Consider the following 23,909-nt stretch of genomic DNA (forward strand, 5'->3'; position numbering starts at 1 on the left):
TCCTCCTGTCTGGTTGTTATGGCGCGCGATGCCCTGCAGCGTCATCTTGAGAAAAAAATTCTCCTTTTACCGAATAAACACGAGCGAAACAAGTCGAAAACAAACAAGCAAGTCAGCTTCAGAACAAGCTCTGGACTTCTAGTCATTTACGAACGAGACCCCAAAATACGCCGCTCGCCACCACCGTGGTCTTCCGCGTTGCCACTCCGGCGACACGTAATTGGCTTTCTTTATTTTTTTTCTCCCCCCTTTTGAGCTTGTCGACCAGAAGGTCGGCAGTTTGGCGGGTTGAATCCCGAGTGCCGCGTAACAGAGTGAGCGCCTGTTACTTGTCCCAGCTTCTGCCAACCTAGCAGTTCGAAAGCATGTAAAAATGCAAGTAGAAAAATAGGGACCACTCCGGTGGGAAGGTAACGGCGTTCCGTGCGCCTTTGGCGTCTAGTCATGCCGGCCACATGACCACGGAGACGTCCTCGGACAAGCGCTGGCTCTTCGGCTTTGAAACGGAGATGAGCACCGGCCCCTAGAGTCGGAAACGACTAGCACGCATGTGCGGGGGAACCTTTACCTTTTTACCTTATGCTCCGCCAACACTGGGCTCTTTCTTTGCCTTCGGGAAAACCGGCGGAGGGGGGGGAAAGAGAAGAAGAAACAACAACAACACCCTGGTGTGGTTTTTTTCCCCCCGCTTGCGACTATTTTTGCATTCTTGGGAAGAGTGATTATTTGCATAGTCGCCTTCAGTAGCACTGCGAGGAGGGCGTCGGGTGCCCGACGTGCCACCTGGTCCAGGACGAACGACGCGGGCTTTGTGCCGCCTTCATCTCTGTCCTTCACGCCCGGTTAAAATATTATAAAAACTCATCACTCGACAAAAAGGTTTGCCGTTTGGGGGGGGAAGAATGGGCTGCTGTCGGCGATATCTGGCGATCCTACACACACACACCCCGAAATAACTTCATAAAACTGCTTTGTGAAGCTTGTGAATATTTATGAGGAGGGGGACAAACCCTCCCCAAACTCGAACCCATTTTTTTTTGTCGGCAGATACCCAGGGAGTCCTCGACTTACAACCGCAGAAATTATGTTGCTCGGTGTGAAATTGGCGAAGTGACTTTTGCCCCATTTTTACGACTTTACTGGCCGTATTTGTTAAGCCAGGGGTCTTCCAACTTGGCCCTTTTATGACTTGTGGACTTCGACTCCCAGAATTCCTCAGCCAGCATACCTGGCTCAGGAATTCTGGGAGTTGAAGTCCACAAGTCATGAAGGGGCCGTAGTTCCCCTATGGTGGCTGAGGAATTCTGGGAGTTGAAGTTCACAAGTCATGAAGGGGCCGTAGTTCCCTCAAGTTGGCTGAGGAATTCTGGGAGTTGAAGTCCACCAGTCATAAAAGGGCCAAGTTTGAAGACCCCTGTGTTAAGCGAATGGCTGCAGTTGCTCAGTTAGTGACACGGTTGTTAAGTGGAATCTGGCTTCCCCCGTTGGCTTTGCTTGTCAGGAGTTCGCAAAAAGGGGATTGCGTGACACATACACACCCGGGACTCTGACCGTCGTAAAGATGAACGAGTTGCCAAGGGGCTGAATGTAAATCACGTGACCCTGGAGATGCTGCAACGGTCGTAAGTGCGAAAAAACGGTCCTAAGTCACTTTTTTCAGTGCTGTTGTAACTTTGAATGGTCACTAAATGAACATTTGTAAGTCGAGGGAGTACCTGTATAAAAATGGCCACCCAAAGTGGAATGAGTTATTTTTAAAGGGGAGAAATGTGCACAGTGCAAATTGTGGCAGGGGATGGCCAGTCTTAATTTGCTATTTGGCATAGGAATATTGCTTACGCAGGTGGCCCTCGACTTATGACCACAATGGAGCCCAGAATTTCTGTGGCTAAGCGAGACCGCATTGGGTTTTGCCCCCTAAGTGTGAAAAAAGGTCATAAGTCCCTTTTTCCCCCAGTGCCGTTGTAACCTTAAACCAGGGGTCTTCAAACCTGGCCCCTTCATGATTCGTGGACTTCAATTCCCAGAATTCCTGAGCCAGCATGGCTCAGCTTGGAAACTCTCTTTCCCCTCAGCATGGATGGCTCAGGAATTCTGGGAGCTGAAGTCCACGAGTCATAAAGCGGCCTAGGCCTAGGCCAGGGGTAGGCAACCTTGGCTCTTTTATGACTGGTGGACTTCAACTCCCAGAATTCCTGAGCCAGCACGGCTCAGCTTGGAAACTCTCTTTACCCTCAGCATGGCTGGCTCAGGAATTCTGGGAGTTGAAGTCCACCAGTCATAAAAGGGCCAAGTTTGAAGACCCCTGCCTTAAATGGTCAGTAAATAAAGCCTTAACAACTGTGCTACTGATTTAATTGCAGTGATTTGCTTAACAACAGTGGCAAGACTGGTGGTAAAACAGGGCGCAGCTCCCTTAATGACGGTCTTGCTTAGCAACAGAGATTTGGGGCTCAATTTCGGTCATAAGGCGAGGACTACCTATGCATTTGGTTTTGGTAGCTGGCAAGCGGGAACAAGCCAAAGTGGCTCTCATTTAGAAGAAGGCTGTTGGTCTTTACAGTACAAGGCTGACTTCACGTGAAGAGCCACAAAGTGCCATCAGGGGCTGCCCCAAAGAAGAGGGAGTCAAGCTCTTCCTCCAAAGCACCTGAAGGCAGGAGAAGAAGCAACGGATGGAAACTCATCAAGGAGAGAAGCAACCTGGAACCAAGGAGAAACTTCCTGACAGTGAGAACAATTAACCCGTGGAACCACCTGCCTCCAGAAATTGTGGATGCTCCATCACTGGAGGTTTTTAAGAAGAGATGGGGAAACCATTTGTGTAGCAAGATATAGGGTCTCCGGCTTGAGTATGGGGTTGGACTAGAAGACCTCCAAGGTCCCTTCCACCTCTGTTATTCTGTTCTGTTCTCCAAAGAGCAGGACAAGAAGCAACGGATGGAAACGAATCAAGGAGAGAAGCAACCAGGAGAAACTTCCTGACTGTGAGAACCATTAACCAGTGGAACAACCTGCCTCCAGAAGTTGTGAATGTTCCAACACTGGAGGTTTTCAAGAAGAGATTGGACAACCTTTTGTCTGACATGGTGTAAGGCCTCCTGCTCAAGCAGGGGGTTGGACTAGAAGGCCTCTAAGGTCCCTTTCAACTCTGTGATACTGTTATTCTGAAAGACTTGCCTGGAGTAGTTGTGGGCGCTCCACCACTGGAACTGGTTTGAAGGAGAGACTGGGCAGCCATTTTGTCTGGAACAGTATGGGGACTCCTGACTGAGCAGGGGGTTGGACTAGAAGACCTCCAAGGTCCCTTCCAGCTCCATTCTGATGAAGGTAATTGATGTTTCCTTACGCTCCTGAGAGTGCATGGACACGTTCAGCGAGCAGAACCCCTGAAAACGGAGGATCTTTGCGCATCCCTTCTCAAGGCATGGGGGAAAACAATTAGACGTCTGAAACTTCCTTAAAATTAGAGTTAATTCTTGAGCCAGGCCTGATGTTTATCTGTACGATTCTCACAATTCACTGTTTGCCAGAAGAAATCGTTCCCCCAGGCGCAGGAGAATTGCAGCATGCTCAGCCAAGCCCTGCCAGGTTAAACTGGTGCAGGCTTTCTTAGCTGGCACCTGGTTTTATAAATGAATGCTGCTCTCCGCATTGTTATCAACAAAGGCCAGAAGTGCTTGCCATCGTCTTAGGGCAGGGCCGGGCAACTAGGGGGCCTTCAGCTTCCGTTGTTAAGTGAATCATGCGGTTATTAAGTGAATCTGGCTTTCCTCTATTGACTTTGCTTGTCGGGAGCCAGCTGGGAAAGTTACAAAAGGTGATCCCACGATCCCAGGACTTTGCAGGAGTCATAAATACATGGCAGTTACAAAGGGTCCCGATTTTGATCACGTGACCACGGGGGAATGCTGCAACGGTCGTTAAGCGTGAAAAACGGTCCTAAGTCTCTTTTTTCAGCGCTGTTGTAAAGTCAGCGTTCTAAACAAATGGTTGTAAATCGAGGATTACCTACAGGAAAGTCGTTTTTTAAAAAAAACAGTTGATGCTTCCCACGTGTCAGGTATTTCTCCTACAGTGTCCATCGTTCAGCGAAGCGGTCACTAAGTGAAACTGCAACTGTGTTTGCAATCTCATTTCAGCTTTCCTTTGCTTTCCTGCAAAAGCGGCAAATGTGAGGATCGGTCATCAAATTACTTTTTTCATCATTGTCGTAACTGTGAATGGCCACTAAATGGCAGTCGCTAACTGAGGACGATTGAACAGTTAAATGTCAGTCCCTTGGAGAACATTAGAAATTGATTTAATAAGTTTCCATACATCATATTTATTGAGCAATTATTGTCCATACAGGTGGTCCTCAACTTATGACCACAACTGAGTCCAAATTTTCTGTTGTTGCTAAGCGAGACAGTTGCTAATTGAGTTTTGCTCCATTTTACGACTTCTCTTGCGTGATGCCGAGACACTGCAGCCGTCATAAATATGAGACAGTTGCCAAGTGCCTGAATGTTGATCACGTGACCCTGGGGGATGCTGCAACAATCATAAGTGCGGAAAAAATGGGCGTAAGTCCCTTTTTTTCCAGTGCCGTTGTAACTTTGAACGGTCAGTAAATGAACTGTTGTAAGTTGAGGACATTGCGTGCATTGAGAGGTTACGCTTGGAATGCACGCAGTACTAGAGAACATAATAAAATGGAAGTTTTTGAGAAGAGACTGGACAGCCATTTGTCTGAAATGGTATACAGTTTCCTGCCTGAGCAGAGTTGGACTAGACGACCTCCAAGGTCCCTGCCAACTTTATTATTATTATAAAACTTTTATTCATAAAACATGAAACTCAGTCAACTGAACACTCCAATTGACTGGCACTCATGGCTGCCAGCATCCTAGGTATCAACCAGGTATCTCCTTAAAATGGAAGATGTTCCGAGTACTGTAGTTTTTTGTAGCTTTGCTGGAGTTATTGCAGGAAGCTGCAATTTCTTGATGTGTTTTGCAAAGTTTTTGGACATCGTTCCCAGTGCCCCGATGACAATGGGTGTCCCCGTTACACGTTTCATCCATAATCGCGCAGTTTCGATGGCCAGGTCGCGGTATTTCGTAATTTTTTCCAGTTCTTTTTTTTCGACTCTGGCATCTCCTGGTACAGCGATATCAATCAACTGTACGCTTCGGTTCTCTACGACTGCGATATCTGGCGTGTTGTGTTCCAAATGGCGATCTGTCTTTATTCGGAAGTCCCACAAGATCTTCACCCTCTCATTCTCAACAACTTTTCCCACCCTACGTTCCCACGACTTTTCGGACACAGGCAAGTCGTATTTTTTACACAATGCCCAGTGGATTAGTTTAGCAACTCGGTCATGTCTAACTTTGTAATCAGTTTGCGCGATTTTGCTGCACTCACATGTTAAATGTGAAACAGTTTCAGCTTTGTCGTTGCAAAGTCGGCAATTTGGATTGTCAGTAGATTTCTGTCTCTTCGCTTTCATGGCATTAGTTTGTAGTGCTTGTCCTTGAGCAGCCAGTATTAAGCCTTCCGTTTCTTTTCTCGATGTTTCCCATCTTAAGCCATGCCCATGTCAAGTTGTTATCACATCATCATCATCATCATCATCATCATCATCATTACTACTACTACTACTATTATTATTATTATTATTATTATTATTATTAGAATTTGAACATAAGAGTTATTCTCTATAAAGATCAAAATTCTGTAGCAAGCAAACTACTATTCCTCTTTCAGTCATAGCTTTTCGTGCCCCTGGTGAAGAAAAAAAAATAGATTTTACGGTCTGCTTGGCACGTGAATAAAATTAGAAGTAATTTATTTTCCTTTACACTTCACAAAATACACCGCTGACTTTGCAACTCGGCGGCAAAATTCAGACAGATTTCCCCCCCCCTTCCTTCCTGCACAACTGTTTTCACACCTAGCGATTTCTCTAGAAATCGTTGAAGTGTTAAAAATCCTTACTTTTCCCAGCACCAAAGCAGATTGCATCTGCAGCCACGATAAGAAATGTGTGGGTTTTTTTTTATAATACCTTAATCATTGTATAGGCTTGCGAAAATATATAAAATACAAAAGAGAAATTCAAAAAAACCCCAATAGAAAACCAGAAGAAGGGGGAGGGAAAAGGAAGAAGTGATAGTGTAAAGAAGGAAAAGAAAAGGAAAAAAAAGCTTCTGACAGATGATAACATCACAATCACAGCTTTTTGCTTTTACACAACACTTTGTACAAAGCATTTCTGTAACCATAAACCTGTCTATATAAGTCTAATAAAATAAATAAATAAAAATAAATAAGTTAACCAAAACAAAACCAAGATTTATTTTTTCTTTTTGATTGCAAGCACAAAATTTGGAACCCATCTCGAAACAGAAGCAAAGTTAGATATATTCTCTTCTTGGGCTCAAAATAATAATAATAATAATAATAATAATAATAATAATAATAATAATAAGAATAAGAATAAGAATAAGAATAAGAAGAAGAAGAAGAAGAAGAAGAAGAAGAAGAAGAAGAAGAAGAAGAAGAAGAAGAAGAAGAAGAAGAAGAAGAAGAAGAAGAACAAGAACAAGAACAAGAAGAACAAGAAGAACAAGAAGAACAAGAACAAGATGGAAGGGACCTTGGAGGTCATCTAGTCCAACCCCCTGCTCAGGCAGGAAACCCTATACCATTTCAGACAAATGGCTGGCCAGTCTCTTCTTAAAAACCTCCAATGTTGGAGGATTCACAACTTCTGGAGGCAGGTGGTTCCACTGGTGAATTGTCCTCACTGTCAGGAAATTCCTCTTTAATTCCAGGTTGCTTCTCTCCTTGACTAGTTTCCATCCGTTGCTTCTTGACCTGCCTTCGGGCGCTATGGAGAATAGCGTAGTGTCTCCTGCTTGAGCAGGGGGTTGGACTAGAAGACCTCCAAGGTCCCTTCCGTCTCTATTCTGATTGAATCAGTTTGACCATCTCTGGGTCTCTTTGCTCTGCAGAATAATATATACCTCTACTGACTGGCTTATTAATCTTTATCATAATATATATTAAGGGAATCCTACACATAATTTCAGTTTTGTTTTGGTTTTTTTTTAACCCTAAAGGGAGAAAACCCTTTTTTTTCTAGTTTGGATATCTTGCTAACTTTAAACAGTACTCGAATATTATATATAAGAAGCAAAATGAAATGAAATGAAACAACAATAACAAAAAAAAAACCTCTTCGTTTTAAACACAGAACCCCAAACTACATTACTATATTAGTAGTCTTCACATTTATGACCATCATAGCATCCCCATCACGTTATGGAAACGTGAGCGTTTGGTAATCCGGCATGTATTTTATGACAGTTGCAGTGTCCCAGGGATACGTGATTCAGATTTGTGACCTTCCCAGCCAGATTCTGACGTATGTTATATATCAGGGGTCTTCATACTTGGCCCCTTTATGACCTGTGGACTTCAACTCCCAGAATTCCTCAGCCAGCATGGGGGAACTATGGCCCCTTCATGACTTGTGCACTTCAATTCCCAGAATTCCTCAGCCAGCATGGGGGAACTATGGCCCCTTCATGACTTGTGGACTTCAACTCCCAGAATGCCTGAGCCAGCATGGGAGAAACTTTGGCCCCTTCATGACTTGCGGACTTCAACTCCCAGAATTCCTCAGCCAGCATGGAGGAACTATGGCCCCTTCATGACTTGTGGACTTCAACTCCCAGAATGCCTGAGCCAGCATGGGGGAAACTTTGGCCCCTTCATGACTTGCGGACTTCAACTCCCAGAATTCCACAGCCAGCATGGGGGAACTATGGCTTCTTCATGACTTGTGCACTTCAACTCCCAGAATTCCTCAGCCAGCATGGGGGAACTATGGGCCCTTCATGACTTGTGCACTTCAATTCCCAGAATTCCTCAGCCAGCATGGGGGAACTATGGGCCCTTCATGACTTGTGCACTTCAATTCCCAGAATTCCTCAGCCAGCATGGGGAAACTTTGGCCCCTTCATGACTTGCAGACTTCAACTCCCAGAATTCCTCAGCCAGCATGCCTGGCTGTGGAATTCTGGGAGTTGAAGTCCACAAGTCATAAAAGGGCCAAGTTTGAAGACCTCTGGTATATAAGGTGTATATATATCTCTATTAACTCATTAATCTTTATCATAATTCATATTAAAGGAATCACCTATATAATTTCAGTTTTGTTTCATTTTTAACCCTAAAGGGAGAAAACACTCCCTGGTTTAAGATATTTCGCTAACTTTATGAAAGGCCTTTTTCTCTGCTGGGAAATTTTCTGGATAGCATCGGCTGGAATACTTTTTCTAAAGAAACCTTTTTAAAGTGGCCAAACTCTTGCTTTCCACTGACCTAGTTTAAATAGTTTTCAGTTATTGCTGTTTATTTTTTTTTAAAAAAACGTCCCACTAGCTGGGGAAGCTTCAGGCTCCCAAGTGTGTATATTTTTTTGTTTGTTTGCTTCTACAAAAATTCAGAAATGTATGGGGAGGAAGGGTGAAGGGCAATCTCAGAGGCCTTTCCTGACCTGCCTTCATCTTAATTTATTTTCGTTAAAAGAAAGCCGATTACAGGAAGCGAAAGTGAAAGGGTGTTGCCAGTATTTCTATTTAAATGACAGAAGCCAGTGAGACGGTGAATATACCTTGCCTGGAAAACATAACCGCTGTAAAGGCCCAAAGATTTGTGCCAAATTTGATTTTTTTTTTTTAAAAAAGAAAAAACTCTAAATTTGAAAAGACGGCTATTTTTGAAAGGGTTATGTTGGCAGCGGAAAGCCTGATGGACTGAATGGCACCCCCTGTTTAAAAAGAAAGGTGGAATGAGTGAAGTAATTTAGTCTGCCTGTGGTTTGGGATTAGAAAAATACGGCAGAACTGTAAATTGGATTGATTGTTCAGTGTGGAAAAGAGGCCCAGTTCAGCCGAGAGATAAATGCAGAATTTGGATTAGACATTTCTCCCTAACATAGTGGGGATTCATTCGGTTCCTTTAAAAGCAGGGCTAGGCAACCTTGGCTCTTTTATGACCCGTGGACTTCAACTCCCAGAATTCCTCAGCCAGCCATGCTGAGGGGTAAGGGAGAGGTTTCCAAGCTGAGCCACGCTGGCTCAGGAATTCTGGGAGTTGAAGTCCGCGAGTCATGAAGGGGCCGTAGTTCCCCCATGCTGGCTCAGGAATTCTGGGAGTTGAAGTCCACCAGTCATGAAGGGGCCAAAGTTCCCCCCCCCCCCCCGCTGGCTCAGGAATTCTGGGAGTTGAAGTCCACAAGTCATGAAGGGGCCAAGTTGGAAGACCCCTGGTCTAGGCCAGGGCTAGGCAACCTTGGCTCTTTTATGACCCGTGGACTTCAGCTCCCAGAATTCCTCAGCCAGCCATGCTGAGGGGAATAATAATAAATAATAATAATAAACCTTTATTGTCAAAGTACAACATGTGTACATTGAGATTAGCTGAGCCTCCCCCCCTGCTCTCTCCCCCCAACATACAGTGACAACAAACCCTCCATCCCACCACACCATGTGAACCCACTACACCACACACCGGCCTCCCAAGTCAATTCTGCATAAGATTATGTCCTATTTAAAAGCCTAACAGCCCACGGATAGAAGCTGTTTTTCAGCCTGTTGGTACGGCTGGCTATATTCCTATATCTCCTACCAGATGGTAGGAGAGTAAAGAGATACCGTCCAGGGCAGGGGTCGGCAACCTCGGCTCTTTTATGACTCGTGGACTTCAACTCCCAGAATTCCTGAGCCAGCTATGCTGGCTCAGGAATTCTGGGAGTTGAAGTCCACGAGTCATAAAAGAGCCGAGGTTGCCGACCCCTGGTCCAGGGTGTGAGTCATCCCTGAGAATCTTCCTCACTCTTCCAAGGCAACGAACCCTGGCGAGGTCATCCAGCGGTGTCAGGGGACAGCCCACAATGTCTTGTGCTGTGCTCACCACCCTCTGTAATGCTTTCCTATCCGCGGCTGTCAGACCAGTATACCAAACCACAATACCATACGAGAGGACGCTCTGTATAGTAGACCGGTAAAAGAGGGTCATTAGCCATTGTTCTACCCTGTTCTTCCGCAAGACCCTGAGAAAGTGAAGCCTCTGTTGGGCCTTTCTAGCCACCTGGGTTGTGTTAAGTTTCCAGGTCAGATCTTCACAGAGGTAGACTCCCAGAAATTTAAAGGAGGAAACTCTTTCCACACAGTCCTCCCCGATGTAAAGTGGGGCAGGTTCCTCTATGTACTGCCTTACCACTAATGATATTGATCAAGTCAATATGTGTGATAAAGCTAAACATGCTTAGATTCTCATATTGAATAATACTAAGTCATGCTTAAATGCCACCCCACAATCAGGTCTCATGAGTGATTAGGTTCCTCTAACACCATCTCTTTCATCTGGCCGATGTTTAGGTGCAAGTTGTTGTGACTACACCATATGGATAGTTTTTGTACCTCCGCCCTGTATGCTGTCTCATCCCCACCTGTAATAAGACCCACCACAGTTGTAACATCTGCGAACTTGATTATCGCAGTGGATGGGTCAAATGATACACAATCATATGTGTATAAAGAGTACAGGTAGGGGCTAAGCATGCAGCCCTGTGGCGTGCCGGTGCAAAGGGAGAGGTTTCCAAGATGAGCCACGCTGGCTCAGGAATTCTGGGAGTTGAAGTCCACGAGTCATGAAGGGGCCAAAGTTCCCCCATGCTGGCTCAGTCCACAAGTCACGAAGGGGCCATAGTTCCCCATGCTGGCTCAGGAATTCTGGGAGTTGAAGTCCACAAGTCACGAAGGGGCCAAAGTTTTCCCTGCGCTGGCTGAGGAATTCTGGGAGTTGAAATCCACCAGTCATGAAGGGGCCATGGTTCCCCCATGCTAGTTGAGGAATTCTGGGAGTTGAAGTCCACAAGTCATAAAGGGGCCATAGTTCCCCCATGCTGGCTGAGGAATTCTGGGAGTTGAAGTCCACAAATTGTGAAGGGGTCATAGTGTCCCCATGCTGGCTGAGGAATTCTGGGAATTGAAGTCCACGAGTCATGAAGGGGCCAAACTTTCCCCATGCTGGCTGAGGAATTCTGGGAGTTGAAGTCCACGAGTCATGAAGGGGCCAAACGTTCCCCATGCTGGCTGAGGAATTCTGGGAGTTGAAGTCCATGAGTTATAAAAAAGCTGAGGTTGCCTACCCCTGCTTTAAAGTTATCAAATACACATAGTCCCTCGACTTACTTACACTTCATTTAGTGACCATTCATATACAACGGCACTGAAAAAACGTAACTTACGGCCATTTTTGCACACTTATGACCGTTGCAGCCTCCCCATGGGGTCATGTGATCAAAATTTAAATGCTTGGCAACTGACTCGTATTTATGACGGTCGCAGTGTCCCGGGGTCACGTGATCCTCTTTTGCAACCCTCTGGCAAGTAAAAGCCAACAGGGAAGCCAGATTCATTTAATCAAACGGGTTACTAATTTAACCACTGCAGCGATTAACTTAACAACTTTGGGAAGAAAGGTAAGTAAAATGGAGCAAAATTCGCTTAGGAAATGTCTCACTTAACAACAGAAATTTTGGGCTCAATTGTGATCATAAGTCGAGGTACTACCTGTAATGTCCTAAATTCGCATAGTAAAAAGAAACTGGATTTTTTTTTTTAGCTGTATCCTTTCACTGTCTCCCATTATTTTATTCCACGGTGGTTGTCGTAGCAACTAGACTACAAATCATGATCTTTTTCCCCCTCAGTAAAAAGGGAGGAACAAAGGAAGCAAATTTGGTTAATTAAAAGGTGTTTGGGGAGAAGAAAGAAATAGCTGTTTCATTGGAGAATCGTGTTAAATTACGGCGGCAAAAACAAAAAATAAAAAACTAGGAGTTTTGCTAGCACCTTTTTTCAACTTAAGGAATGTTCCGTTAGAAGTGAGAGCTTCTGCCTTTCAATAAAAATTTCTCAGTCTGAAAAGTCGCCACGGGGGCTCGTTTTGATTTATTTTATTTTATTTTATTTTATTTTATTTTATTTTATTTTATTTTATTTTATTTTATTTTATTTTATTTTATTTTTATTTTATTTTATTTATTTTATTTTATTATTTTATTTTATTTTATTTTATTATTTTATTTTAGAGAAACGTCCCGTGACTTTTTATAAGAACCCAATCCGAAAATAACTTGGTGCGATGCCTTTTGTGATAAACTCACTTTATCTTGACACGTAAATCGTATAAGGAGGGCTTTGTGGCAGACCTGGAGGCTTGCCTTTTTTTTCCTCAAGAATTCCATTAAGATTATCATGATATAAAATAAAAATGGGATGGAATTAGAATTAGAACAGAACAAAATAGAATAGAGCGGGAAGGGACCTTGGAGGTCTTCTAGTCCAGCCCCCTGCTGAGTGAAAATAGCGGCAACTGGAAAATGGGGAAGGGAAAGAAGGGGGAAAGAGTGGTGTAGGACAAACTTATTTTTAAAAAAGCATTGACTGTTTTTCAGCCCAGTAAAGTACAAAATGGTCCCTTGAAGACCACTCGGAGGCTCCAACTGGTACAGAATGCGGCCGCGAGAGTTGTCTTGGGAGTTTCCCGGTACTCCCATGTTACACCTTTGCTCCGTGAGCTGCATTGGTTACCAGTTGTCTTCCGGGTGAGGTTCAAGGTCTTAGTGATGGTTTTTAAGTCCCTACATGGCATGGGTCCGGAATACCTCGGGGACCACCTGCTGCCGGCGGCCGGCGTCGACTCCCCTCCGCCCCGTGCGTTCCCACAGAGAGGGCCTCCTCAGGGTGCCGCCAGTCAGGGAATGCCGACTGGCGGCCCCCAGGGGGAGAGCCTTCTCTGTGGGTGCCCCGGCTTTGTGGAACCAACTGCCGGTGGAGCTCCGGACGGCATCGGACCTCCGAACTTTCCGTCGTGGCCTGAAGACCCATTTGTTTGAATTGGCCGGTCTGGCCTGATGGGGGAGTTGGGTTTTAAATTGTCATTTTAGATTGCATTATTGTTTTTAATTGGGCACTGATTTAATCTTTGTTTTAACTTTTGTATAGTACTGTATTTTTATTTATATGCCCTGTGAACCGCCCTGAGTCCCCAGGGAGAAGGGCGGTATATAAATTAAATAAAACGTAAACGTAAAACGTAAAATGGAATTACGGGAGGTCCTTGACTTATAACAGTTCATTTACTGACCGTTCAAAGTTCCGACGGCACTGGAAAAAGTGACTTACGACCGTTTTTCACACTTACGACCATTGTAGCATTCCCCTTGGTCCCAGGATCAAAATCCAGACGCTCAGCAACTGACTCATATTTATGACGGTTTGCAGCGTCCCGGGCTCACGTGATCCCCTTTTTGCGACCTTCTGACAAGCAGAGTCAAGGGGGAAGCCGGATCCACTTAACAACCGTGTTATTGACTCAACAACTGCAGCGATTCACTTAACGGTGGCAAAGGAAGGTCGTAAAATGGGACAAAAACTCACTTAAGGACTGTCCTGCTTAGCAGTGGAAATTTTTTGCTCCGTTCTGGCCGTAAGTTGAGGACTGCCGTTCTGGCCTTGGCTTTTGACTTTACCAATTGAACAAGTCCGAGCCATTTCTAGAACAACAAACCAGGTTAATCAGCAAAAACCCAAAGTCCGGAAGAGGGAAAGGGGAAAACCTGGATATCTTCTTTTCTCTAATTAATACAGTTGGTTTTTGCTATCTCGGCTAGCTCCATCGTTTTCCCCTGGGTGGTTTGAAGCCTCGTTTCTAGAGATAAACATAAAAATGGGACCAGCAGCCTATTCCAGATGGATGGGGCTTCTCCCTTTCGTTAAGCAGGCCAGAAGAAACCATGAATTCTGGCTAATTCCTACAATCAGCAGATTTGTGGCACTATGAAGAGAGGAATTCGTTTGCTGTTTGCCTTGTGGCTGCACCGCTAGCAGGAGTTTCTGGGGTTTCGATCCCCATATTTGGGTCTTCTCAACTCTCTTTACCAGCCTTCTCCCTTGTTCTTGGGGTTTCTGGTTTTTGTTTTTAACAGTTTACGAAGCGTTAAAAGTCTGCCAGGAAGTGTAGTTTACAACTACTTTCATCAATAAATGAGGTTTTCAAGAAGAACCATGGATAGATCAGGAAATAACATTTTTTTTCACCAAGGAAAAAATACTGGAGATAAAGGGACCAGGCTAGAAATTGAGAGAGGGTGAGTTCTAGTCCCGCCTTAGCCATGAAAGCCGGCTGGGTGACTTTGGGCCATTCACCAGGAGACGGTGAGTTCTAGTCCCGCCTTAGGCATGAAAACCGGCTGGGTGACTTTGGGCCCTTCAGCAGGAGACGGTGAGTTCTAGTCCCGCTTCAGGCATGAAAGCCGCCTGGGTGACTTTGGGCCAATCACCAGGAGACAGTGAATTCTAGTCCCACCTTAGCCATAAAAGCTGGCTGGGTGTGTTTGGGCCGTTCAGCAGGAGACGGTGAGTTCTAGTCCCGCTTCAGGCATGAAAGCTGGTAATGACTTTGGGCCATTCAGCAGGAGATGGTGAGTTCTAGTCCCATCCTAGGCATGAAAGCCAGCTGGGTGACTTTGGGCCAATCACCAGGAGACGGTGAGTTCTAGTCCCGGCTTAGGCATGAAAGCCATCAGGGTGACTTTGGGCCAATCACCAGGAGACGGTGAGTTCTAGTCCCGGCTTAGGCATGAAAGTCAACTGGGTGACTTTGGGCCAATCACCAGGAGACAGTGAGTTCTAGTCCTGACTCAGGCATGAAAGCTGGTTGGGTGACTTTGAGCCCATCACCAGGAGACGGTGAGTTGTAGTCCCACCTTAGCGATGAAAGCCGGCTGGGTGACTTTGGGTCCTTCAGCAGGAGACGGTGAGTTCTAGTCTCGCCTTAGGCATGAAAGCCGCCTGGGTTACTTTGGGCCAATCACCAGGAGGCGGTGAATTCTAGTCCTGCCTTAGCCATAAAAGCTGGCTGGGTGTGTTTGGGCCCTTCAGCAGGAGACGGTGAGTTCTAGTCTCGCCTTAGGCATGCAAGCCGACAGGGTGATTTGGGGCCAGCCACCTCACAGGGTTTTTGTTGTGAGGAAAATAGGAGGCAGAGAGGCGTATTAGATATTTTCATCAACTTCCTTTCTTTATTAAAAAAAATAATAAAGGCTAGGTGTAAAATAAAGTAACATTATATCATTACATGCTATGTTAACGCTTTGCAGGCCCAGGAACAGGAGTTCAAGCCCCCCACGTTAGATATTTATCATTATTATGGCATAAACTGATTCGGCCTGATTGAATAGGAACAGGAGCCTTTACATTTAAGAACCACAAAAATTCGTTCTGCCAACGTAATTTTGATTAAGGAGCTACTTGGCATTCCGCGGAAAAGGATATCCTGCTTTTGTTTTGCAATAACATTATTAAATGTGAAAGATCCCAAGTGCTTTGTTGCAGACTTCAAAGGGGATTTCCCCCAGGGAAGTTCAGGGTCAAATATATCAAATATATAATAGTTGACAGAATAGTTATTGTCCAAGTCTTATTCACGCTTCCCCTTTCTCCGGAGGAGCATATTTTCTTCAAACTGTTAACCCATTGTCTGGAAACTATATTTCGTGGCCCTCTCCCTTTTTCGCATTTTGAACTTGGACGTAACAATTACTCTCTCTAAAGATCAAAATTCTGTAGCGAGCGTTGGAGTATCCCTCTTTCGGTCACTGATTTCCGTGCCTGTGGTGAAGAAAAAAAAAATAGATCTTACAGTCGGCTTGGCACGTGAATAATAATAATAATAATAATAATAATAATAATAATAATAATAATAATAATAATAATAATAATAATAATAATATAAAGTTGGAAGGGATCTTGGAGGTCATCTAGTCCAACCCCCTGCTCAGGCAGGAAACCCTATACCATTTCAGACAAATGGCTGCCCAGTCTCTTCTTAAAAACCTCCAGTGTTGGAGCATTCACCACCTCTGGAGGCAGGTTGTTCCCCTGGTTAATTGTTCTGACTGTCAGGAAGTTTCTCCTTAGTTCTAGGTTGCTTCTCTCCTTGACTAGTTTCCATCCGTTGCTTTGGAGAAGCAACGGATGGTATGAGAAGTTTGTAATTCGACGACGGCCCGCATTAGAAGATCTTTGGAGCTTCACTATTCTATTCCTATTCCTATTCTATTCTATTTATTATTGTATTCTATATTCTAATTTCTATTCTATTCTTTATTCTATACTATTCTCTGTTCTGTTCTATTCCTATTCCTATTCCATAACTGATTCTATAATTGATTCTGCATCTATAATCTATATTCTGTTCTGTTAAGGTTATAAAGGACAAAATAAACACAAATAAAACTGGGGTGTCTCTGTTTTGTAAATACGAGTGTGCAATAACTCAGATTTTCAGATTTCTATTCTGTTGTGGTCTGTTCTGTTCTATATTCTATTCTGTTCTATACTATTCTGTTCTGTTATTGTGTTCTCTTCTCTTCTCTTCTCTTCTCTTCTCTTCTCTTCTCTTCTCTTCTCTTCTCTTCTCTTCCCTTCCCTTCCCTTCCCTTCCCTTCCCTTCCCTTCCCTTCCATTCCATATTTTCTATTCTATTCTGTCCTGTTCTGAATAGATTCTATTCTATTCTATTCTATTCTATTCCATTCCCTCCTATTCTATTCTATTCTATTCTATTCTATTCTATTCTATTCTATTCTATTCTATTCTATTCTATTCTATTCTATTCTATTCTATTCTATTCTATTCTATTCTATTCTATTCTATTCTATTCTATTCTATTCTATTTCATTCCATTCCATTCCATAATTGATTCTGCATCTATAGTCTATGTTCTGTTCTATTCTGTTCTTTTCTGTTCTATAGCAGATAGCTCTTGTGATCTAATTCAGCAGCATTTCTCAAACCTGGCTGTTTTTAAGACGTGGACATTCAGTTCCCATAATTCCCCAGCCAGTTCTGTATAAGTGCTGCTCCCTGCTGAGCCTGTTCGGGTAACCTTTTCTGTTTTCTGCATATGGAGATGAGATGGATGCTACTCACTAAGTGGTTTGAGGCAGCTGAGAAGATTGAGCCTTTGGCAGTCTGAATTCCCAGCGGAGCAGAGCCTGTTTTCTCAACAGGTTAAAAAATAATAATAATAAAAACACTCTGATCCTGGGCATTATTTTCCGTGGAACACCCTTTATTTCCCCCCCTCTTTTTAAGCAGCAAAAAAAGAAAAGTCCTTCAGATTTGTCCATTGCTGCTTTGTTTAAGTCAGGGGTCTTCAAACATGGCCCTTTTATGACACTGGCTGAGGAATTCTGGGAGTTGAAGTCCACAAATCATAAAATGGCCAAGTTTGAAGAAGCCTGGCTTACGGTATTGTTTCTGGATGGCTGGGGAATTCTGGGATTTGAAGTCCATCCGTGCTGACTGGGGAATTCTGGGAGTTGAAGTCCATCCATGCTGACAGGAATTTTAGGTGAAGTCCATCCATGCTGACTGGGGAATCTTGGGAGTTGAAGTCCATCCATGCTGACAGGAATTTTAGGTGAAGTCCATCCATGCTGACTGGGGAATCCTTGGAGTTGAAGTCCATCCATGCTGACAGGAATTTTAGGTGAAGTCCATCCATGCTGACTGGGGAATTCTGGGAGTTGGTCCATCCATGCTGATTGGGGAATTCTGGGAGTTGAAGTGCATCCATGCTAAGTGGGGGATTCTGGGAGCTGAAGTCCACAAGTTTGAAGACCCCTGGTTTAAGTAATAACGATGGAATCAGGAATGGGTAGATCCCCTAATTATCAGGGTCCTCGCAGAGATATTTTAGCTCCTTAATTGTTTTGTAGGCTGCCTCTCCTTTGGAGAGACACTCTTGAGGGATCAACAGATACTTGGATTTTCTTGAGAGGGGCGATGCATCGATTTTCTTTTGTTGGCAGGAATATATGATATCACAGATGAAAAAGGGTTGATTCTTCCCCTCCCCCCTACATCCTTTTACTCTCTTACTAGAAGAGGATTTTTTAAAAAAACAACCCAGATAAATCCTTCATAAAAGACCTACCATAATTTCTCTTAGTAAACTGATAAAATGTACGGTAAAATGGCATTTAATTACCTGTGAATCGCTATAATATTTCCAATGAAATTGATTGAATCGCTTTGATCTCAGACGTTCTAACCATTTCGTTGTTACAGTGTTATCCAACACCACAGGTTTTTAACAAGAGACTGGACAGCCTGAGCAGGGGGTTGGACTAGATGACCTCCAAGGTCCCTTCCAACTTTATATTATTATTATTATTAAATGGTATTGGGTTTCCTGCCTGAGCAGGGGGTTGGACTAGATGACCTCTAAGGTCCCTTCCAGCTTTGTTTTTTATTATTATTATTATTATTATTATTATTATTATTATTATTATTATTATTATTATTATTATTAGTATTATTAGTATTAGTATTATTATAAAAGGGGATCGCGTGACCGCCCCCCCCAGGGACACGGCGACCATCACAGATAGGAACCAGGCGCCCGAATTTTGATCACGCGACTATCACAAGCCGGCTTTGTTTTCAGCATCGTCGTAACGTCGAACGGTCGCTAAAATGGACTGTGGTAAAGCCGAAGACGGCCTGTGCAGAAAAGGGGAGTTTTCTTACCGTGCTGTGCTCACGGCCCCGAGTTAAAAGTCACGCCAAGCCACCCGCCGTAAGCGGCTCCATCCTCGCACGCTCCATCCTTGCACGCTCAATGCAAGCGTGTCGGAGGTTAAACTATTGGTAGATTTCCCGGTTGGATTGGAACAGTGATGCTTTTTGTCTGCGGGAAGTCTTGGGAGCCAAACCAGCGAGTGTCCTTGAAGAGAACAAGGAGAATATTATGCGAAGCATTAGCCACGCACTCTCCTCTCCGTGCCGGTTTTAAAGCCATTTACGATTTCCCAGTATGAAACGACCCAAAACTGGCGCACATTTTAGCATACGAAGAGCCACGATGGCATTCGGGGTTTTGATTTTTTATTTTATTTTTTGGTTTTTTTTAAGCCAGAAATGTTTAAACTTGATTTTTTTTTAAAAAAAAAAAATCTTGCCAACCCGACGACAAACAACGAGGACTGGTAGCCTGCAGGGTGTGTTGAAACCACAGTGCTCTGATTTACAGAGTCTGGTATGTTGGGTCCTTGGTGCTCTCTCAGCTGTGTTGCTTTCCTGCAGATGCTTGACTGCTAAACTAGAGAACGTGGTTGAGGCTAAACCACATTCCCTCCTAGCACTGATGATGTTACCTAGTTGGGTGATGAAACGTCTTCAAGAAAACCATCCAGCTCAGAGAGAACTAAGGACCTCACATCCCTCCTCCTCCTCCTGTGTCGCTCTTGTTTGTTTTCTGTGCCAAAATGGACAAATATAGAGGTGCAAATGACAGACTCAGTAATTCCTCTGTATCAATTGACTTAATGGAATGGAATGGAATGGAATGGAATGGAATAGAATGGAAAATATAGAATAGAATAGAATAGAATAGAATAGAATAGAATAGAATAGAATAGAATAGAATAGAATAGAATAGAAAATATGGAATGGAATAGAATAGAATAGAATAGAATAGAATAGAATAGAATAGAATAGAATAGAATAGAATAGAATAGAATAGAATATATGGAATGGAATAGAATAGAATAGAATAGAATAGAATAGAATAGAATAGAATAGAATAGAATAGAATAGAAAATATGGAATGGAATGGAATGGAATGGAATAGAATAGAATAGAATAGAATATATGGAATGGAATAGAATAGAATAGAATAGAATAGAATAGAATAGAATAGAATAGAATAGAATAGAATAGAATAGAATAGAATGGAATAGAATGGAATAGAATGGAATAGAATAGAAAATATGGAATAGAATAGAATAGAAAATATGGAATAGAATAGAATAGAATAGAATAGAATAGAATAGAATAGAATAGAATAGAATAGAAAATATGGAATAGAATAGAATAGAATAGAATAGAAAATATGGAATAGAATAGAAAATATGGAATAGAATAGAATAGAATAGAAAATATGGAATAGAATAGAATAGAATAGAAAATATGGAATAGAATAGAATAGAAAATATGGAATAGAATAGAATAGAATAGAATAGAAAATATGGAATAGAATAGAATAGAATAGAATAGAATAGAATAGAATAGAATAGAATAGAATAGAATAGAAAATATGGAATAGAATAGAATAGAATAGAATAGAAAATATGGAATAGAATAGAAAATATGGAATAGAATAGAATAGAATAGAATAGAAAATATGGAATAGAATAGAATAGAATAGAAAATATGGAATAGAATAGAATAGAAAATATGGAATAGAATAGAATAGAATAGAAAATATGGAATAGAATAGAATAGAATAGAATAGAATAGAATAGAATAGAATACAAATCTGAATATCTGAATTACTGCACAATCCTATTACAGAATAGAGTGTAGTTATTTTGTCCTTCATAAACATACTTGGGAGGTCCCTTCAAAGCTTGCCAAAGACGTTGAGGTTGTGCAAGGACCCGTGATTTTGGGGTGTTTTTTTTGTTTCCCCCCCCCCAATTGTCTGACCGGGATGAAATCCACCGTTGAGCGGTGCCCATTTTTTTTCCCATTTCCCCGCAAGCTGCTCTGCCTTCTGTCTCCCCAAAGGGGGTTGGGGGAAGGATTTTATTCTGGCAGGAGAGCGCAGAAAGCTGCTCAAGAGACTTTGGGGAATGACAAAGAGGGCCAGGACTCATCATTTATTCATTATTTTAGGCTCTTTTATTAATGCAACTAAAGTTGGTTTCTCCCGTCGGCTGCTAAATCACTGCTAGCCAGCCGGCTCCGTGTGGGATCCTGTCGATTGGCTAAGCCGGAACCTGAGCAGGAAACGGATTCCTGTTAGCAAGACAAGATCAGCTGTTTACATTCCTGGTGCTTTTGTTTATTTCCCCCCCCCAGTGTTTTTTTATTTCTTTGAATTATATCCCACCATTATTATTTTACAAATAACAAATATCCACTTTCCACCTAATGTTTTTCCCAGAGCAACAACACTGCGAAGTGGGTTGGGCTGAGAGGGAGTGACTGGCTGAAGATTACCCAGCTGGCTTTCATGGCTAAGGCAGGACTAGAACTCACCGTCTCCTGGTGATTGGCCCAAAGTCACCCAGCTGGCTTTCATGGCTAAGGCAGGACTAGAACTCACCGTCTCCTGGTGATTGGCCTAAAGTCACCCAGCCGGCTTTCATGCCTAAGGCGGGACTAGAACTCACCCTGTCCTGTTGATTGGCCCAAAGTCACCCAGCCGGCTTTCATGGCTAAGGCGGGACTAGAACTCACCGTCTCGTGGTTATTGGCCCAAAGTCACCCAGCCAGCTTTCATGCCTAAGGCAGGACTAGAACTCACCCTGTCCTGTTGATTGGCCCAAAGTCACCCAGCGGGCTTTCATGGCTAAGGCGGGACTAGAACTCACCGTCTCCTGGTGAATGGCTCAAAGTCACCCAGCCAGCTTTCATGGCTAAGGCGGGATTAGAACTCACCGTCTCCTGGTGATTGGCCCAAAGTCACCCAGCTGGCTTTCATGCCTAAGGCGGGACTAGAACTCACCCTGTCCTGTTGATTGGCCCAAAGTCACCCAGCCGGCTTTCATGGCTAAGGCGGGACTAGAACTCACCGTCTCCTGGTTATTGGCCCAAAGTCACCCAGCCAGCTTTCATGCCTAAGGCGGGACTAGAACTCACCCTGTCCTGTTGATTGGCCCAAAGTCACCCAGCGGGCTTTCATGGCTAAGGCGGGACTAGAACTCACCGTCTCCTGGTGAATGGCTCAAAGTCACCCAGCCAGCTTTCATGGCTAAGGCGGGACTAGAACTCACCAGGTCCTGTTGATTGGCCCAAAGTCACCCAGCCGGCTTTCATGGCTAAGGCGCGACTAGAACTCACCCTGTCCTGTTGATTGGCCCAAAGTCACCCAGCGGGCTTTCATGGCTAAGGCGGGACTAGAACTCACCGTCTCCTGGTGATTGGCTCAAAGTCACCCAGCGGGCTTTCATGGCTAAGGCGGGACTACAACTCACCGTCTCCTGGTGATTGGCTCAAAGTCACCCAGCCAGCTTTCATGGCTAAGGCGGGACTAGAACTCACCGTCTCCTGGTGATTGGCTCAAAGTCACCCAGCCAGCTTTCATAACTAAGGCGGGACTAGAACTCACCGTCTCCTGGTGATTGGCCCAAAGTCACCCAGCTGGCTTTCATGCCCAAGGCGGGATAGGAACTCACTGTCTGCTGACTTCCAACCTGGTGCCTTTACCGGTAGATCACTCTGGCTCTGATGTACGGTAACTATTTACGTCAAGATCCAAGGAAATAATTTGAGAATGAAGGAAGGGCTTGCTCTTTTCATCCTGCGTATCTGGAGGGCAGCCCTTATGTTACCTAGTTAGGTCATGAAATGTCTGGAAGAAAACAACTTGCAGCTCAGAAACCACCAAGGACCCCACGGTCCTCCTCCTCCTCTACAACTCCACTTCCCTCCTAGCCCTGATGATGTTACCTAGTTGGGTGATGAAACGTCTTCAAGAAAACAACCCAGCTCAGAGAGCACCAAGGATCCCACCGCCCTCCTCCTCCTCACCCCATTCCATTCTAGCCCTGATGATGTAACCTAGTTGGGTGATGAAACAACTTTGCTGAGAAACCAACACGGACACACACACGCACACGCGCAAACACACACACCGTTCAACCCTGAGCTACAAATAGTCTCTCCTATAAGTCTTAGATTATTTTTGCAGCCTGGCCTTTTAATCCAATAAACCAAGGAAGGACTTTCCCATTTCCCACCAGAAAATGCCTGTGGAATATTTTAGAGTAGGTTAATTAAGGATGGGACTAATGCCAGGATTCAATTCTGTTTGTAAATAAAGCCTTCTCTCTCTCTCTCTCTCTCTCTCTCTCTCTCTCTCTCTCTCTCTCTCTCTCTCTCTCTTTCTTTCTTTTTCTTTTTTTTTAAAACAGGGGATGCAGAAGTTGGCTAGCCAGTACTTAAAGAAAGAATGGCCTGGCGTGAAATCAGAGGAACGATCCGATTTTAGGTAAGGCGCCCTTAAGTCACACCGTCGTTAAGTGAATCGAAAGGAAGCTAAAGGACTCGCATTATACAACCCGATATGGAAGAGAACTGTGCAACCTGCGGCCTTTAGCAGGTGGCCTTAAACCTATGGAGGAGGATTTTTATTTTTTTTACACACAGGTGGTCCTCAACTTACAGCCATTCATGTAGTGGCCATTTGAAATTACAGCGGCGTTGAAAAAAACGGCGTATGACCATTTTTTGGCACACTCAGTGGCCGCTGTAGCATGAGCAGAGTTTGGGCTTAGCTGAGCTCCGAAAGAGAGATGGGCGGTTAAGAAATATCAATCAATCACAATCCAGATGATCAATGAAAAGAAGCCTTATGTTGATGTGGTTATTTGCAGAAACATGAGAAAAAGCTCTACATTTAATTGTCATTTATTTAAATAAGAACTGCATTAATTTAAGGTGTGCAAAAGAGAGTCCTTCGGGAGAAGGGCGGTATAAAAATTTAATAAATAATAATAATAATAATAAATAATATTATTGGAAGAAGAGGAAATCAAGTAAAGCTATTATACGGACTATAGAAATTAGTTGTTATTGATGGTTTTTTTTTTTAAATACTAACACAGACAGCACGGTGTTTACCAAATATTAAGGTGTCTGTTAAAAATCAATAAAACATATTTCTTTTTAAAAAAAATATCAGTCAATAAATACAAACTGGACTACCTGTTAAATACCTTTTTTCATCACTGGAAGGTTTTTAAGAAGAGACTGGACAGCCAT

General features: G+C 43.6%; 1 protein-coding gene across 1 annotated transcript in view; it reads left to right on the top strand.

Moving 5' to 3' along the window:
• FCHSD2 (FCH and double SH3 domains 2) overlaps window positions 1-23,909 on the top strand; it is a 129,889-nt gene that overhangs the window by 81,747 nt on the left and 24,233 nt on the right. Inside the window, exon 4 of the mRNA XM_083362587.1 lies at window positions 23,060-23,136. Coding sequence (XP_083218713.1) covers window positions 23,060-23,136 — 77 coding nt within the window. The remainder of the gene's footprint in view (window positions 1-23,059; window positions 23,137-23,909) is intronic.

This window comes from Vipera ursinii (assembly GCF_947247035.1).
Source record: "Vipera ursinii genome assembly, chromosome: 4".
Lineage (NCBI taxonomy): Eukaryota > Metazoa > Chordata > Lepidosauria > Squamata > Viperidae > Vipera > Vipera ursinii.